Genomic DNA, 15,725 nt, shown 5'->3' with positions numbered 1-15,725 from the left:
ATATCTGGATCTTCGCAGAAGATCGGAGTAGATTGGGCTTCTTGATCCGTTCTAATTAGCATTTTGCACGAGGCGCGCAGCTTTGAGGCTCCTTTGAATGCCCATCATTACGTAATGAACACAGGGTACAATAGCCTTTCAGTCTTCTTTTTGTTCTTTGTTGAGATGGTGGATGACTCCGGGCTGGAAGGGGGGGTTGCCTCACAGATGCACGCAGCTTTGGCTGGTGATTATCTTTTACCGAGGCTAATTAGAGTCATTAAAAAAACAAAGTACATGTTTCTAAACACGAGCTTTCTGTTTTAGCTAATTGTGCTCACTGATATATGCCATTTTTTTCCCCTGTGGAAACAGTATTATTCCTTCAACCAACAGACTGGCAACACAATCCCATCTCCTCACACGGTTTCACTTGTTATTCATGTATCTACCACTCTCTTTTCTTTTTCCATCTGCCCCCAAACACCAATTTCTGTCAGATGTGACAAAGTGGGGGACAGAGATGATGGCAAGTGAAATGAGAGGGTCCTGTGAATAAGCTTATGTGGACTGGAGTAATTTGGTCCGCGCGGTGAGGTGAGCTTTCCGGGCTTTCACAGCAGGGATCCAGCTAATCAGGAGATGGAGCACTATCACATCATTTTTTTCTGCAGACCGCAGACTCACCTTATATCCACAGACAAAACAGGTCACACAGAAACAGGGCAGCTAACATAGTTCTCACTTAAGAAGTCATCACAGAAAAAAAACACTGACCTGTGATAGGTCGGCTTCCACAGTGAACCAAGCAATCACCTAAAATCACCGAATGTCTTTCATTTTCTCTTTACCAGACTCTTTTTTTTTTTTTTTGCCTTATTCCTACATTTGTTAGCTACGTGATCTTTTCTTCACCTTCACTGCCCCCCCCCCTCCCCGCCTTTTGTGATATTGGCTGTGAAGAATTGACTCACAGCTTGGCCTTAGCAGAATGATAGATTCTTCTTAATGACTGTGGGCCCGCTGCAATGCTATTACCATAAACCATCCAGATACAACTCATGCATGAGTGCACATGTGCATAAAAAGGTATAAATCAGCTGCGTGAAGGCAGGTCGGTGCCAGCTATCGCAGCTCTAAGTGCCAATTAGATGAGATTCAGCTCCTGGTGCTGGATTTGATGGCCAGCCGACCCCTCGAACTTCTATAATCAGCGCCGTGGATTTTTGGGTTGATACTGTAACATCTACACGCATGGTCTCTCTAATCAATTACTTTTTTATTATGGCTTTTATTTATAAAGCTGTTTATGTTTGGCTGTGTTTCATATTTGGTCATTAGGGAGTTTTTTTTCCAGCTGTAAAGCTAAGAGTGGGGTCATAGGTTTAATGTGCTGCCTCGGTCTGGTAATTGAAATTGTGTAATTCTAAAAAATATTTTTTTTATGTGTATTTGCATCTGTGTGTGTGCTCGTTGCAGGTGTGCTGAGGACTCTCTGCAGGCCAGGCAGCTGTTGTCCCTGACTCTAGACCGGATGAGCCACACTCTGCTCCTCGCCTTCCCGTCCTGTGTGGTCAGAGTACCAGTGGCACGATGCCAGCTTTATTCCCGATGCATGAAGTAAGCCTCCGACAAAAAAACGTTCACACAATAGCAAAGAAGGGCAGCGGGGCAAAGATGAGATGTTAGGTGACCCTCGAGGAACCATCTGGCCTTCACAAGTGTCCTTCTTCCAGCTGCAGCTGTAGCAGACCCGTCTTTGCTGCAATAATAACACAATATTACAACTTATAACATCTGCCGCTTTGCTCTTGAGCGAGATGGCAATCTGTTAAATGCAGCACAGTAAAAACAAGTCAAACTTTAATAAAATAGGTGAATAAGTTGGCATAAAATCAAGTGGAAGCTTTTAATGTAATAAATTCAATTAAAATAGCGGTGTATTATTTTTGTTTTACTCTGTCGTGTGCAGCATAATTTTACTTTCCAGTAATAATAATTGCTGATAATGCAATACATGATATTTTAACTTGATAGCAGAGTAGTAATGATGTGAACGAGTCCTGCAGTTGAGCAGAAACGGAGCAGAAAAGCGAACCTTACGCGGCAAACACTTCCGAAACCCAACGACCAAATACTTCCACAAATCCCAAAAGGCCAGCTCCAAAAAGTCCAGATCGAAATGTCCTTGCAGTGACCAACTTGAGTGAGCAACACCCTCAACCTCTTGGCAACCAACCGAGATCACAAGGTGATGGGAGGCAAAAGTGCAGATCAAAAGTGTGTGTCTTCGCAGTAAGGAACTCGACTCAGCTCTCAGCAAACTGCTTGTATTCTGGTTTTATTAAAGCAAAGTCGCCCGTGTCATATATCAGCATCCTGCAGCAACTACCTTTGTGAATTTCCTCAACATCTGTGAGGTTTTGGGTCGACTCTGAATGTTAGTTAATGCAAAGTTCTGTGTTTGCAGACATCAACAGATTTGAGATTTGCACTGATTTATCGCAGTTGATTGCGATGCATGTAATTGCCAACTTGACTCCACTGTATTGCAAACTGATAGCAGACTGAGTTAGCGTCTTATAGCCACACAAATGCGCTTTGAACACAAAAACTCACTGCGAGCGGTTGCAGACCTGGTCCCCATCTTTGAAGCAAAGAGGAAAAAGGAAAAGAGAAGTGCCAGATACGGTAGCTGCAGTCATCACCTCAGCTAATGTGAGTTAGCGACTGCTCTTGGTGCTGTTTGGAGCATTTTAAATGCTTGCTTTGCTGTTAATTGTGCTCACAGATCATCTAAAAAAAATCTGTGCTCAGTCTGGCTTTCAATGAGTAAAATTAAAGCTTAATTTTTGTTCTGTTTCAGCAGTATTTAGTAGTTGTGAATCCATACAGTGTACAGATGATCCTTGTAAAGCAAGCTCGTTACTCTTTAGCTAGTAACTTAGCACCCAACCCTCCTGATCACTCTGTTCATCACTACATTTCTGGAAGCCTGGCTGTGCTGCAATTAAACATAAAGATTTATTCAAAGCAAGGCTGTTTCACCTGCACACACCCACACAGTCTGCACACTGGAGAGAATCACACTTCAGTCTAGTTGCCCGTGGCTGTGGCCCTTCAGAGTCCACTGACACAGTAACACAGACTGGTACACACTCTGGTACATGAGGCGTGCAGTTGTGTTCACTGAACCAGGTGAGTCGTACAAGCGTGTAATGCACATTAAGAAAGCACTCGCATGCTTTCTGAGGTGTGTATGGCGTGTGCACTTTTATTTTCGATGTGTGTATGAGAGTTAATTTTCTGTGTGCAAATAGGTTAAATATTTCTTAGTCATGCTTCGCTGGCTTCAAGTCTATTTTTTTTAACCTTTGAAGAATATTTTTGAGCACTTTGAATTTGGTTCAGTGCGATGACAGTTGATGTGCAGATTCCTTTCCACCTGACTTTAATCCTGTTTGATATGCTTGCATTTTTAAATAAAATCTTCAGTATTTCATAGTAACAGCTCGGCTTTATGCTGTGTGCCGAGCGTACAGCTGGATCTTTTGATGTCGTTTAACTCTGGCTCATTAAGCTCTGGTGCAGAATATCATTAAAGGTGCATGCAGAGTCTTCCCCTGCTGGTCATTAGAAAGAAGACAGTCTTAAGGTTTAAAAGACATTTTATGCTTGCTTCATTTTGCAGACTCTAAACCTACGCCCATCTTTTACACCATCTGTCCTTAACTTTTGCACCTTTGCTGTTACTGTGCTGGTAGTTTGGTAAAAAGAAAGACTGCCAGCTGGTTTGGTGCAGCAGATATAGCTGTACCTATAATATTTGTCTAAATACACCTTAGTAAGTTTCCCCTTGAAGACGCCTTTAGTCGCCGTCAGCTTCTGCCATGATTCTGGCTGATATTTGACGATTTTTCTTGGCAGAATTGGTAAAGTTCTCTAAATCAGATGGTTTCCTGGCACAGACCCGGCTTCTAAGAGCCGTCCTCTAATTTCATTAGCTTTGGGAAAGGCCATTCCAGAAGCTTAATGTTAGCCTGCTTTATCCACTCCCCAACCAGCTCTGATGTGTTTTTGGGATCAATGTCCAGTTGGAACACCTGACTGTGTTTCAGTCATCTAGCTGCTGATAGGAGGTAGTCCAATCCTCCCTCTGAGATCTTCACTAAATTCTTTGGACTTTCCCATGGTTCTGAGTTTTGGTCAGTCCAATGAGTGCTGTCAAACAAATTCTCTTAATAACGCTGCAAAGAGAAACTATCACCTCTAGTCAAAAACGTAATTGGCCTAGGCCTTGTCAAGTTAAAAGATAATGTTGAGCCATTGGCCATAACGTTGAGCTTGTGTGAATTAGAGACATCTGAAAGCAATTCAGACTTTTTTTAAAATAAAAAAGCCATTAAAGATATATGCTGTGCAATCATTCCACCAAAAAAGCAAAAAATTACCAGACATATATATATTTAGATATCTCTAAATATGTGGTTTAGATGAATACTCTTATGTTTAGTGCTATTGACACCAGTTTTGTTTAAAATTTGCAGTCTTTGGGACACTTTTTTGGCAGTCTGTGGCGTTTGTGGTTTTGTCAGCATTACATTATCAGTGGAGCTGTGAACAGGGGAGATTTGTTGCTGCACTCAAGGACATGCCATTTTATTCTTAGAGATGGAGTAAGCAATTTTTCAGAAAGTTTGACATTTGAACTTAACAGCCAAATAAACACACTCCTCCCTTCACTGCTCCAAATTCATGGGTGTGCATTGCTAGGACAACGACATTTAGCAACTGAGTTAGCTGACCCAAGGAGAAATGTTCCAGACTTTGAATGTTGACTTCTTTTTGTCATAGCTAAAACACACAAACACGCTGTTCAAAGTGCAAGAGAGGAAAAAGCACCAAGTTAGTTGTTTAGATTTTTAGAAGGTTTTCACAGGGGAACCATTAAAGGTGCCTCTTGTTCCCCACCGTAACCAAAGCCAGCAACTAATGTGACCTCCTGCCAACCACTGCAAAACGTCCCGGTGAGCTGGAGCTGGTCAGCAGCTTTATAGAGAAAAAATATTTGAAAGTCACATTTTTACTACATATGCTTTGTAAACAGTTCCTGCAAGCTTGCCTCACATCTGGCTCTTGTGCTGGCTTTCTCTACGTTCGCCTAATTACGGACAAGACCGAAAACATGCCCACAAATGAACCAAAGCATGTGCACAAACACTTTTTCCTCTCTGTGGTTATTCATCGGCTGTTTTCTTGTCTGGAAATGTGCAGGGATTCACAGTGATGTCCTGCACATGCAGTCTGTGCACATGGAATAACTTCCCCTGCGGCTGGTTGGCTGGAGTAGTAACATGTGGGCCGGTCCAAGCCACTTTGTTTTGTTCCCATTGAGAGAGCCAGGACTTTTTTTCTGTGAACACACAGAATGAATTTGAAGTGTACCGGAATATTTTGGCTGACTTTACCTTGAAGAGAATTAGTAAAAATATGAAGTGAGTGATAGTGTTAACATATCTAATTTATGACTCATGTTTTCGAAAGTCAAATTTAGATGAAAAACCTCAGGCAGTGCTGATGCTGAGAATCCGTTTTGGTGAAGGTTGCTGTTGAAAAGCTCAGATCTCTGCTGAGACTCCCACAGTCTCCTAAGAAGTCTTAAATTAAGGTCCCTTTGCACAGCATTCAGCTCCATGATCAGAACCTTTACGAAAGACTTATTTTGACCGTTTATCAAACTGTCACCAAGTTAAACATCAAGAATTCAGTTTCAGTCTTTCAGGAAGTGTTTTTTAAGTGCCCGCCCCTCCTCACAGCTCTGTTATTAGCTTGCCCTCTATTGATTTTTCTCAAAAATGACAAAATATTCACTGCACTGAACAGCATCAAACATGTTTTGCAGGCTGTAAAAGTTGAAGGTCAGTGACTTTCAAGGAGATGGAAATCCATCTAAAAAATTCACACCATCACTCCTAATTATCAGTATTTGCTTTATAGTGGATTCAGTTAAGGAAAAAGTAATCAGGAGATATTTTATGACAAGGAGTTTTTAGTTGGTCTAGTATGGTCTAATCCAGCGGTCCCCAATCCCCGGGCCTCGGACCGGTACCGGTCCGTGAGTCGTTTGGTACCGGGTTATCGTTTTGATCGTTAACTCTGTGTTCCTGGGTCTTTTCACGTGTGTTATGAATAAATCTTCCTTTTTTCGGTACCAGTACTAGTTTTATTTTGTTGTATTTATCCACGACACCTTAAAGGCCGGTCTGTGAAAATATTGTCGGGCATAAACCGGTCCGTGGCGCAAAAAAGGTTGGGGACCGCTGGTCTAATCCATGAGCACACCACCAGAAAGATAAGCAGGGTGATGGCTAATGAAAGTCAGTTAACTGCAGCTATAGTCACAATCTGCAAATCTAGCAGCCAAGCTTCCTTAACGCTTCCCCCAAATAGACAGCGTTTGATGACCTCCCCTGTACCCTTTTCCAAAGGTAGCTGCATACTCAGAGACCAACATCACTAACTTGCGATGCATACCCAGTTATTTTGTTTAATGACAGACCTGAAATATGACAGAAACTACTTGGATCAGAAGAGAGAAACATGGGTTACTCTGAGTAAGAGTTAAATTTGTAACATCAATGAAATATCCAAACACACAGATTTCTTTTTATTGAATGTATTCCTTCTAACAGCGTGCTGTATTACAGACTCCTCTTTGCTCCCCTCTAGTTTCTCTGACAGTGGACTGTTAGCTACGTTAGCTGTGCAGGTGTTTCAGTTTGCATCATTGTTAAAATCATGTCATCTGTGGCTGTTTTTCTGAGCTAACATAAACATTCACAGCTAATATGAATAAAACTGTAACGCATTACCTCACCAGTGTGATTTCCCGGGAGCCACATTGAATAGATTGTTATCAGCTGCTTCATGACATCATCAGTCTCTGTGTTTAGTTGCTGTTTTGACCCAGAGACCGATTTAAGGCGGCAGCTGCACACTGTGCACTTACGGGCACCAAAGTAGAACTGGGAACCTTTTCAGGGTCCAGGCAGTCAAATAATTTGTTTCCTCTCCTCTGCAGGAACTGCATCGCCTCCAGGGACCCTTACTGTGGCTGGACCAGAGGAAGCACCTGCTCTTTCCTCAGACCTGGAACCAGGTACGGCATCCTTCTTTCGTTTTTTCGTGTATTTACAACACCACATCATACACTGCTCACTCTTATATTTAAAACAAATTCTTTGACACACTGTTTCAAAAATTCTTTCTTTATGTCGCTCTGAAGCTCTGTGTGTGCTTTTCCTGCAGTTTTTCTCTGATCTGCTGCTTTGATCCAACTTGTTTTCCTTTGAATTTCTTTGAACTTTTATCACTTCTCAAGGTTACTTTTCTGACAGCAGACCACCCATGGAGACCATGCGTTTTTTTCTTAAGTGTGGAAGTGGCTGGGTTTTATTTGCAATGATTTATATTTATAAGTGACATCTGTGCCCTCGGAGTAACCTCTCCACGTACGTGACAGCGTCACATTTATTGCGGCGCTCGTAAAACGTGTACGTGTTTAGCTGGATTCGATGTTTTTGCATGTTTCTCTGTTTTCTGCGTAACACACGCACACAGAGCATTGTCTACATGAATGTGTGTGTGTGTGAAGTGCAGCGGCCTCTCTTGACAGCTCACCTCCAGTTGTGGCTGTTTCCTTCCAGAGAAATCAGATTTCTCTTTAGTCAAGCTGCTTATTGAATTAGGCTTTCAAACACAGGTGTAGTGCCAGCCGAACAGGCAACACAGGCCTTAAAGACCACCCCGGGCTGCCTGCTTATACTGTTATAGGCCTCTATGTTGGTCTTGATTTGATTTAACAAGGGCGGTCGACTCGGCAATCGATTCTGCATTGAGTTACCATGGATTTCCTCTTTGTGGAATAATGCAACCTCTCTTTCCAAACCGGTGCGAGAGGAGAGCTCAGCAGCTTGTGTTGTTAGATGCAGTTTCTGCGGGAGAGCGGTTTTGTAGTTTAAATAAAGGTAGAGCCATCAGGATTTGCTTCTGCCAACAAGAATTTTGTGACACTTCAATATTTTGTTTTCCCGTAAGCCACCAATTTAGTCTTTTGTCAGTTGTACCGACCAACATTTTCAAAATACATCAAGTGTCCACTCGTGATTACCACCGACCAGTTTTTATACGTCTGTCTTAATTATTTGCACAATGAAGCATCAATAAAAGCAAAGCAGCGTAATAACAACAAAATGAAAAGCGGATAGTGCAGGTGAAATTAAAAAAGCCCATAGGAGGTTAGAAAAGAAATCACGTTCAAAATTAATTAATCGACATTGTTTCTAAAAAAAAAAAGGAAAATATTTGGTAACAAAACACTTACAGAAACAGTGTGTGTCGGGGGGGTGGGGGCATTTTTAACTGGCACATTCAGGATATCAAAGCATGGTTATTAAATAATAAAAAATTAGGGGAAGTTAACCCATAATCTTTATGTGGTACAGTAAAAACGTGTGCAGGGATTTACTGAAACACACATACACATAAATCCAACTATAGTCGATGTTTGGTGTGAGCAGCTTTATCCTGTCTAAGCAGCTCCGTGAGGATCTTCAGGAATCGTTCTCCAGGCTTCTTGAAGGACATTCAAAGCTCTTCTTTGGATGTTTCTGCCTTTGGTTCTGGTCTCTGGCTGGATGGGGAGGCCAATCTGTGGGCTTCCACTGTGGGTTCTAATCCAGCCATGATTTCACTGCAGTGTCAGTGTGTTTGCGATCATACCTCAGTCTTTCTTCCTGTTTCACTTTATTAATGTCTGATGAGGCTTCGGTGAACAGTAGACGATCAGCTGGAAGTCTAGATCATCTCTCAGGTCCTGTGTCAGGTCTTTGCTGGATCCCCCCTCCCCCCCTCTTTAAGGACATGACTTTCAAATTCTGTCCACACATGCCGAGATATGCCAGCAGCTCTTTGGGAATTATCCCTGTCAAACTGTGTGATCTTAGGCATTTTTGTAGATTCAACAAAAAAAACTGGAACAAATTGATTCTTTGCTAAGTCGTCTCTTATGTGAGGACAAAACACTGGATCAGTCCTTGAGCTCGGTGCCTTTTCTCTGCTTGAATGCTTCAAAGGTCAAAAAAGATCCTCAGGAACAAGGACTGGACTGAAAATAAGTGAAAAAGCAACCGAAAGAACTTCATAATATCTGAAGAACTACTGCTCAATACAACTTTATGAAGAACAGCAGCTTCTTGAATCAAAATATCCAGAAATGATGGTTAGAACTACTTCCACTAACCCTTACTGGGAAGCTGTGCTGTAACAGGGTCCACACTGTGGTCTTTATTACTTTCTCTTTAGTTACTGTATGAAGTCTTTAAACAATGATCCAAAGTACCCGTGAGAATATACAAGAAAAGAAACACTGAAAATGAAAAAGCAACAGTAAGAAGTGGGCACGCACACAGAGCCACAGACACGTCTAATGTATACAAAGTGAACAACCCGCCGATTGGGAGACGCAGCCAACTGAGCACATAACATTACTCTTTATTAGGATGGCACCGCTGCAGGTTCACAGCACACTTGGACTCATTTGTCACAGTTTTTTTAGGCTTTAAAAGCAAAAATGTTTGCTGCTGCTTGACCCTTTAGCTAATTACACAATGCTGACTTCTCAAGCCAAGTTCAGCTTTCATGCACAGTCAGTGCTCTGACATGTCAGATGTAGCTGCAGTGCCATGAAACAGCGTATGTGAGAGTGATTGCTACAAACGTGCACATCTTTGTGGTAACGTACAGAAGGCGTGCATCCAATCAACTGAGCCCCTGCTAAATGCTCACTTATACTTATATGGTGACATTTAAGGCTCAGCTGATCACATTAGGTCACGCATTGGTGTTGGATTGTAAGAATATGGCATTGATGTTAATAAGTTGTTAATAAGTTTAACATCTGGGGAAAATATTGTTATTTATTCTCTTGCACCAGCTTTCTTTGATCTGAGGCCAGGAAACTGTTTAAGCACACAACCTTAAGGATCACTCTGGGCAGTGCCACCATGCAGACTGTTAAGCTAATGGCATGCTGGCTAAAGCTTCATATTTACTGTTGTAAGAGAGCGTTATTGATCTTCTCACTCATCTCTAAGCAGGACCGACAAACTTTAAAGGGGATCTGTTATTCTCATTTCAAGCTTTATATTCATTCTTGGACTCTGCTAGAGCAGCTTTTCATGAGTCGCACTGTGAAATGATCAGCATTTGTCTCGGGCGGGGACTGGGAGCAGCTCATCCCTAACTGCCCCTCATAAACAGAAGGTTTTTGAGTGCAGGTTGTCAGCCAGAGCTGTTTGCCTGAGATGGTCCTATTGGAAATATTCTCTCTCTTTAATACAAACAGAGCAAAGAGCAGAAAAATATTTGACGCAGTCTGAGCTTCGACTCGTGAGGATTGCACGCACATATGCTGATCTCATCATTTAAAACTGGTTAATGGTTAATATGAGCACAGTTTAGACATAATAAGCCCATTTAAATATAACTGCTGAGAAAAGTAGCTGTTGCCAGTGTGAACACATTTCAAGCCGCAAAAAAAAAAAAAAAAAATTCAGTGGTTTTTGGCATTTTTACTTTACAGTAAAATTAAATTAAATAGTGAGTTATTTAATAGGAACTGTGCAGTTTAACATAGCTCCACTACAGAGCGTGAAGCTGATGAGTGTATAGCTGATGCTAAAACAGACAAAACTTTACAGTATTCATTACTGCAAACTTCCAGATTTTCTTGTAAGTTTCAAAAATGACAGCGGCAGCCAGTTACTATCATTAGTTCTCGTTTCTTTACTTGAATCTACAAAAATGTCAAAGATCAAACAGTTTAACAGACAGAGAATCATATTTTTGCACCAAAAAGGGCTGAAACGTGATGCACATTTTAGCACAGTGTGCAGTGTGTCCTTAAAAAATTGAAGTAAGTGGAGACGTGGAGGACAAACGGCCTAAAAAACTACCTGCGGGAAATGAATAGCATCTGAAAATCGTGTCCATAAGAAACAAGACCTGACACAGGACCTGATAGATAATCCATGTACTGTTCACTGAAGCCTCATCAGAAATGGTCACAGTGGAAGGCAAACGGAAAAAAAATGACTGATGGATTCAGATTTTTTTAACAGAGAAGAGAAAAAAAAATGCAAAAACGTCCAAAGATCTTTAAATATCCTTAAAAAAGCCTGGAGAATTATCCCTGAAGATCCTCACAGAGATGACAGAGAGCTGCTCAGAGAGCTCAGACTGAATAAAGGTGATCATAACTAAAATTTTCCATTTCTATTTTTGCTTTAAATACTGTATTTCTCATAATTTTTTCATGTTTCGATAAATCGCCGCACCTATTTTTTATTTTCCTGTGAAATATAAAGAAATGCGGGTCAGCTCAAGACTTTTGCACGCTAATTTACACATGACCAAGGAAAAATAAAGAAACATATGCATGCACGCATCATTCAGAATGAAAATGATCTGTTTTTTTAGTGATTTCGTGTGTTTTTTATGCATTTCTCTTCCAGAGCTGTGCTGTTGAAAAGGGGCAAAAGTGCACTTTCCCCTATATGATACTTAAATCACTTAACTAGAGGTCTTTCCAGTCACATGAAGCCCATTATAACTGAGTTCTGAAACGCATGGAGCCTGCAGGCACGCTCTTGCATGCGCTCACACACCTACATAAACGTTCTCGCTGCGTCCGTTGCAGCTTCCCCCTCGACACGAGCCATAATCAGAAGCACTTGTGTTTGTCTCGGTGTGCACCTGGCCTGTGAGCCGTTCTCATTTCCTCTCCACTTCCTCTCTTCATCATACTCTATGTTATTGTCTGTTGAGGTTTTCATGCTCCCCTTTGGACCAAAAGGGAAATGACTTGTATGAATACAATATGTCATAGTTTTCCACAAAAAAATGTCCATCACGCCACTCTTGTGTTAATCTATGCACGGTCTGAAGCATGTGTGTGGGAATGTATGTGAATGTTTTACTGTTATATCTTATTAGTATTTTAAGTATTCTATCTATTTTATTTATTGAATTTTATTGTTTTATTTATATTTTGATATTGCTAGGGATGATGCAATGATCGGGGACCATTCTTAATTTCGTTGTTCTCATGACAATGACAATAAAGTTTCTGATTCTGATTCTGAAATCAGTACAGTACAGTTTGAGGTTTTGCTGAATATTTCACTGATCATAAATGTGTAAAAAGTGGTAGGATGCTATGATTATGGCACGTCCTCACCCTAATCTGCATATTAATGAGCGAAACACATGGTGTTGGACTGTTCCACCTCTTTAGCACTTTGCACTCCAACAGTTTGGAGTTTATATCTACAGCAAATATCTCTAATATGAAGTCCTTTGCTGACCTAGAAATATTTGTAATTCATTGCATTAATTAGTTTAATTATTGATGCTGCTGGCATGAGTGGTATTTTGAAATTATAATGAAGATTATTGTGGGATATTAGGCAGCTCGAGGGCTTTTTTTCACTTCATTTTTCTCGCCAGCCTAACAAAAAAATGAGATTTCTTAAGTGCGAGGAGCTCGTCGAGATGTACGCCCCCAGTGTAACACTGAGGTAGTGCTCCCGTGTCAGAACGGATCTCCGCTGTGGGCTCAGCGGCCGAGTCGCCGTGCCTCCGTGTCACCTGATTAATGGCCGTGTCTCCTCTCCTCCGCAGACTGCCTTTTGAGCAAGATGTTGAACATGGAAACGTGGACCACTTGGGCGACTGTGACGGTAAGAGGAGCGATTGTGGCTCTGTGTATTTGTGTTGCTCTGCAAACGTTCAAACAAATAGCTCTCCTGTCTTTGGCAGGCCTTACATAAGCTCGGTATGTTCGAAGTAAACAACAACACAGTAAAAGAGAGAAAGAGCCGGGTGGTTTCAGTTTACACAGAAGACATCCTCAAATAAACCCACAATACGTCCCAGTCCACCTTGGCGGTCGGCCGTATCTAACTCCTCCCCAGGCTTATCGCTCCGATCCTACACGAAGGCCTGAGAGCTGGTTAGAAAATTACAGTGTCTGTTTTAGCTAATTTTGTTCTTCTCTCTGTTTACTCTGTCCTCCTTTGTATGCTGTCTTTGCTTTGGTCTGGTAGGTTTTGTTCCATATACATGTGGTTAATTATACTCAACTCCAGCTTGGATTCCCCTTGATGTCCTCTTTTTTCCCCCCCCCCCCTCTATCCATATCATTATGAAAATAGATTTGGTAACCAGCAAAGCACAATCTCTACTCTAGATACACTGAGGTTTCGGATACTCCCGTGGCACCCCTCGCTTTGATCTATGTGCTAATTTCAGTGCGTGCAAATTAATCCTTTGCTTCTGAAAGTTCCCGGAGTTCATGTGCTGTGCTCCCTGAGAGAAGAACAGATAAATATTTCATAATCAGAACCTGCGTACAACTCTAATCCTGTTTCAGATGGCCCCTCCGTTTGATGCTGCTCTCTCACGTCAGGTCCTCTGACCGCCAAGCTGCGGGCGACTTCCTCTGGAGCTGATGACGGAACAAAGTTAGCCTTCAGATTTTGACTTCACCAAGCCCAAGTGTGCGACTTACAGAACCTGTGGAGGACCCTAGTCAAAGTAGTGGTCACATACCTGCAACGATACACAAAATTCACGGTTCGGTTCAGTTCGATACTTTTTCGATACAAAAAAATGTTCATGCCTTTTTAGTTTTTCATTTAATAAAATTATAAATATATATTTTAACTCAAAAGTACAGTTTTTAAATTTAATGCTGCTGAAACAACAAAATAATAAAATAAAAAAATCTATCTGATCCAGAAATCACTCATCTTTGGAAAAGAGAGTTTATTACAGAGAAATGGCTCTTTCCAAAATAAAAGCTATACTATACGCTTCTTCTATATTCTCAGCAGCATATTAAACGTATCAGGTCCCCATAAGGAGAATTATGTGCTAACGGCTGTCTAAATGACTCGGGTAAAGTTTGTAGCATGCGTGCTTGTTGTTTTTGTCTGCTTCCACTTGTCTTTGCACTAGGATGATGTCAACGTAAATGTGCAGTCATATTCGTTGTGTTCCCACTAATGCTGTCAGTGTTAATCTCGTTAAAATGACATTAACAGCATAACGCCACAAATCTCCCTTAACGAGTTACCGCGGATCGCCCCGTGCGTGGGGCTGGACAGCGTCAACACATTAACAAGCTAACTGCGCTAACGCACTAGTTCCCACCAATGTAATTGAGCATTGCGTGGCACATCCGACATTGCTTTACTTTTGTCCATGACGCGCTTACCATCAGGGTCATGCTTCACATGAAAACCAAAATAGTTCCAAACGCCAGATCTGAATGAGGGTGGGGGAGGTTCAATTTCGGGTAGTGTTAAGGCAGTGACCATGTTGCAACGAGCTTAACTTCTGTATTGCTAGCTTGCGCTGCGCTCAGTGGATCTGTGCTCGACAGTGCAGCCTAGGTAGAGTAGTTTGATATAGTGTTATATCAAACACAGACTAATTAAAGAATCTCTGGGGTTTTTTGGTTATTAACACATTTGTGATTGCCAAAAAGCATAATGATCTGGACAGACCGGCAGCCTATCCAAGCAAAGAAACCTTAAACAGATTTTAATGTATTTGTACTTTACATTAAAATAACATCTTGGTTCTTTATCAAAGCTGCTGCTCTGCACAGCCATTGTTGTCCGCTGCAGATCTGACGGGCGAAAAAAATCCTGCAAATGAAGAATAAGCGCTCACATTCATTTGGTTCTCGCACTAATAAAAATTATAAACTAGATGAAAAATGGTCATTTTAATTAAATTGCACAATTTCTACCATGTGGAGATTTAGCTTGAGCAACTGTACGGCTTAATTAAAAGCAAAACTTCTCGATCATTACTGGTGTGCTACGCTGGTGGGTGAGAGATGAACACAATCACACGGGTGTATTAGTTGGCTAATGGGGCGTTTTACAAGCTGCGGTCTGGGATCCCGGTTTTGATGTTATGTTTACGGGTTTCGTGCGAGGTCTCGGGGTCAGGCTGAGACTGGCTGATGTTAAAGGTGCTGCTGCAAATAGATTTCTTAGAGCAGCACAGACTGACGGTGCATTAGCTGGTCCTCTGTGGTTGATCTCATTTACAACTTGCAGTTGGCTATCGTGCTTAAATGTTGTGGCACATTGAAGCAGGAAACTTATTTGAGATCATGACAAAAGAGGCCAAGTGATCATATGAAAACAATTAATCTTCACCAATGTAAGATTTTCTCTCTTTGAAGTCACGCATTCCAGAAATACCTCTTCAAAATAAAGGGCTCATATTTACACAGTCATTTCAGTCATTATGAGTCATTCGTATCCATTTAAGGGGACCGATTATCCTCGTTTCCAGCTCCATGTTGTTATTATTGGATCCTACTAGAGCAGCTTTGCACAATTCGCAGTTTGATGCCATTTCCGTCGTTATGACTCATTCATATCCAATTAAAAGGACCTGTTATGGTTATTCCCAGCTCCGTGCTTTTATTATTGGACTCTACTCGACCAGCTTTCACACTTTGATTGATTATTGATTAGATTACATACTCTACTTTTACTCTCCTTTTAAAGCCTTTAAGACCTCCCTTTCAGACAGATTTCTTCTGATTGGCTGCCCCTCGGAAGCAACTCCCAGCCGGAGCTATATAATGAGGAAAGGCACAT

At 41.4% G+C, this 15,725-nt stretch overlaps 1 protein-coding gene across 1 annotated transcript in view; it reads left to right on the top strand.

Annotated features, from left to right (window-relative positions):
• Positions 1-15,725, top strand: part of sema6bb (sema domain, transmembrane domain (TM), and cytoplasmic domain, (semaphorin) 6Bb) — a 138,166-nt gene that overhangs the window by 99,778 nt on the left and 22,663 nt on the right. Inside the window, exons 14-16 of the mRNA XM_085349046.1 lie at positions 1,459-1,599; positions 7,061-7,138; positions 12,721-12,779. Of these exons, the coding sequence (XP_085205172.1) occupies positions 1,459-1,599; positions 7,061-7,138; positions 12,721-12,779 (278 nt within the window). The remainder of the gene's footprint in view (positions 1-1,458; positions 1,600-7,060; positions 7,139-12,720; positions 12,780-15,725) is intronic.

Source organism: Diplotaxodon limnothrissa, linkage group LG23, assembly GCF_057381915.1.
Source record: "Diplotaxodon limnothrissa isolate DT_005_m linkage group LG23, D_limnothrissa_male_GT1.1, whole genome shotgun sequence".
In the NCBI taxonomy this organism is placed as follows: domain Eukaryota; kingdom Metazoa; phylum Chordata; class Actinopteri; order Cichliformes; family Cichlidae; genus Diplotaxodon; species Diplotaxodon limnothrissa.
The sequence above is the reverse complement of the archived record's forward strand: the minus strand, read 5'-3'. Positions and strand labels throughout refer to the sequence as shown.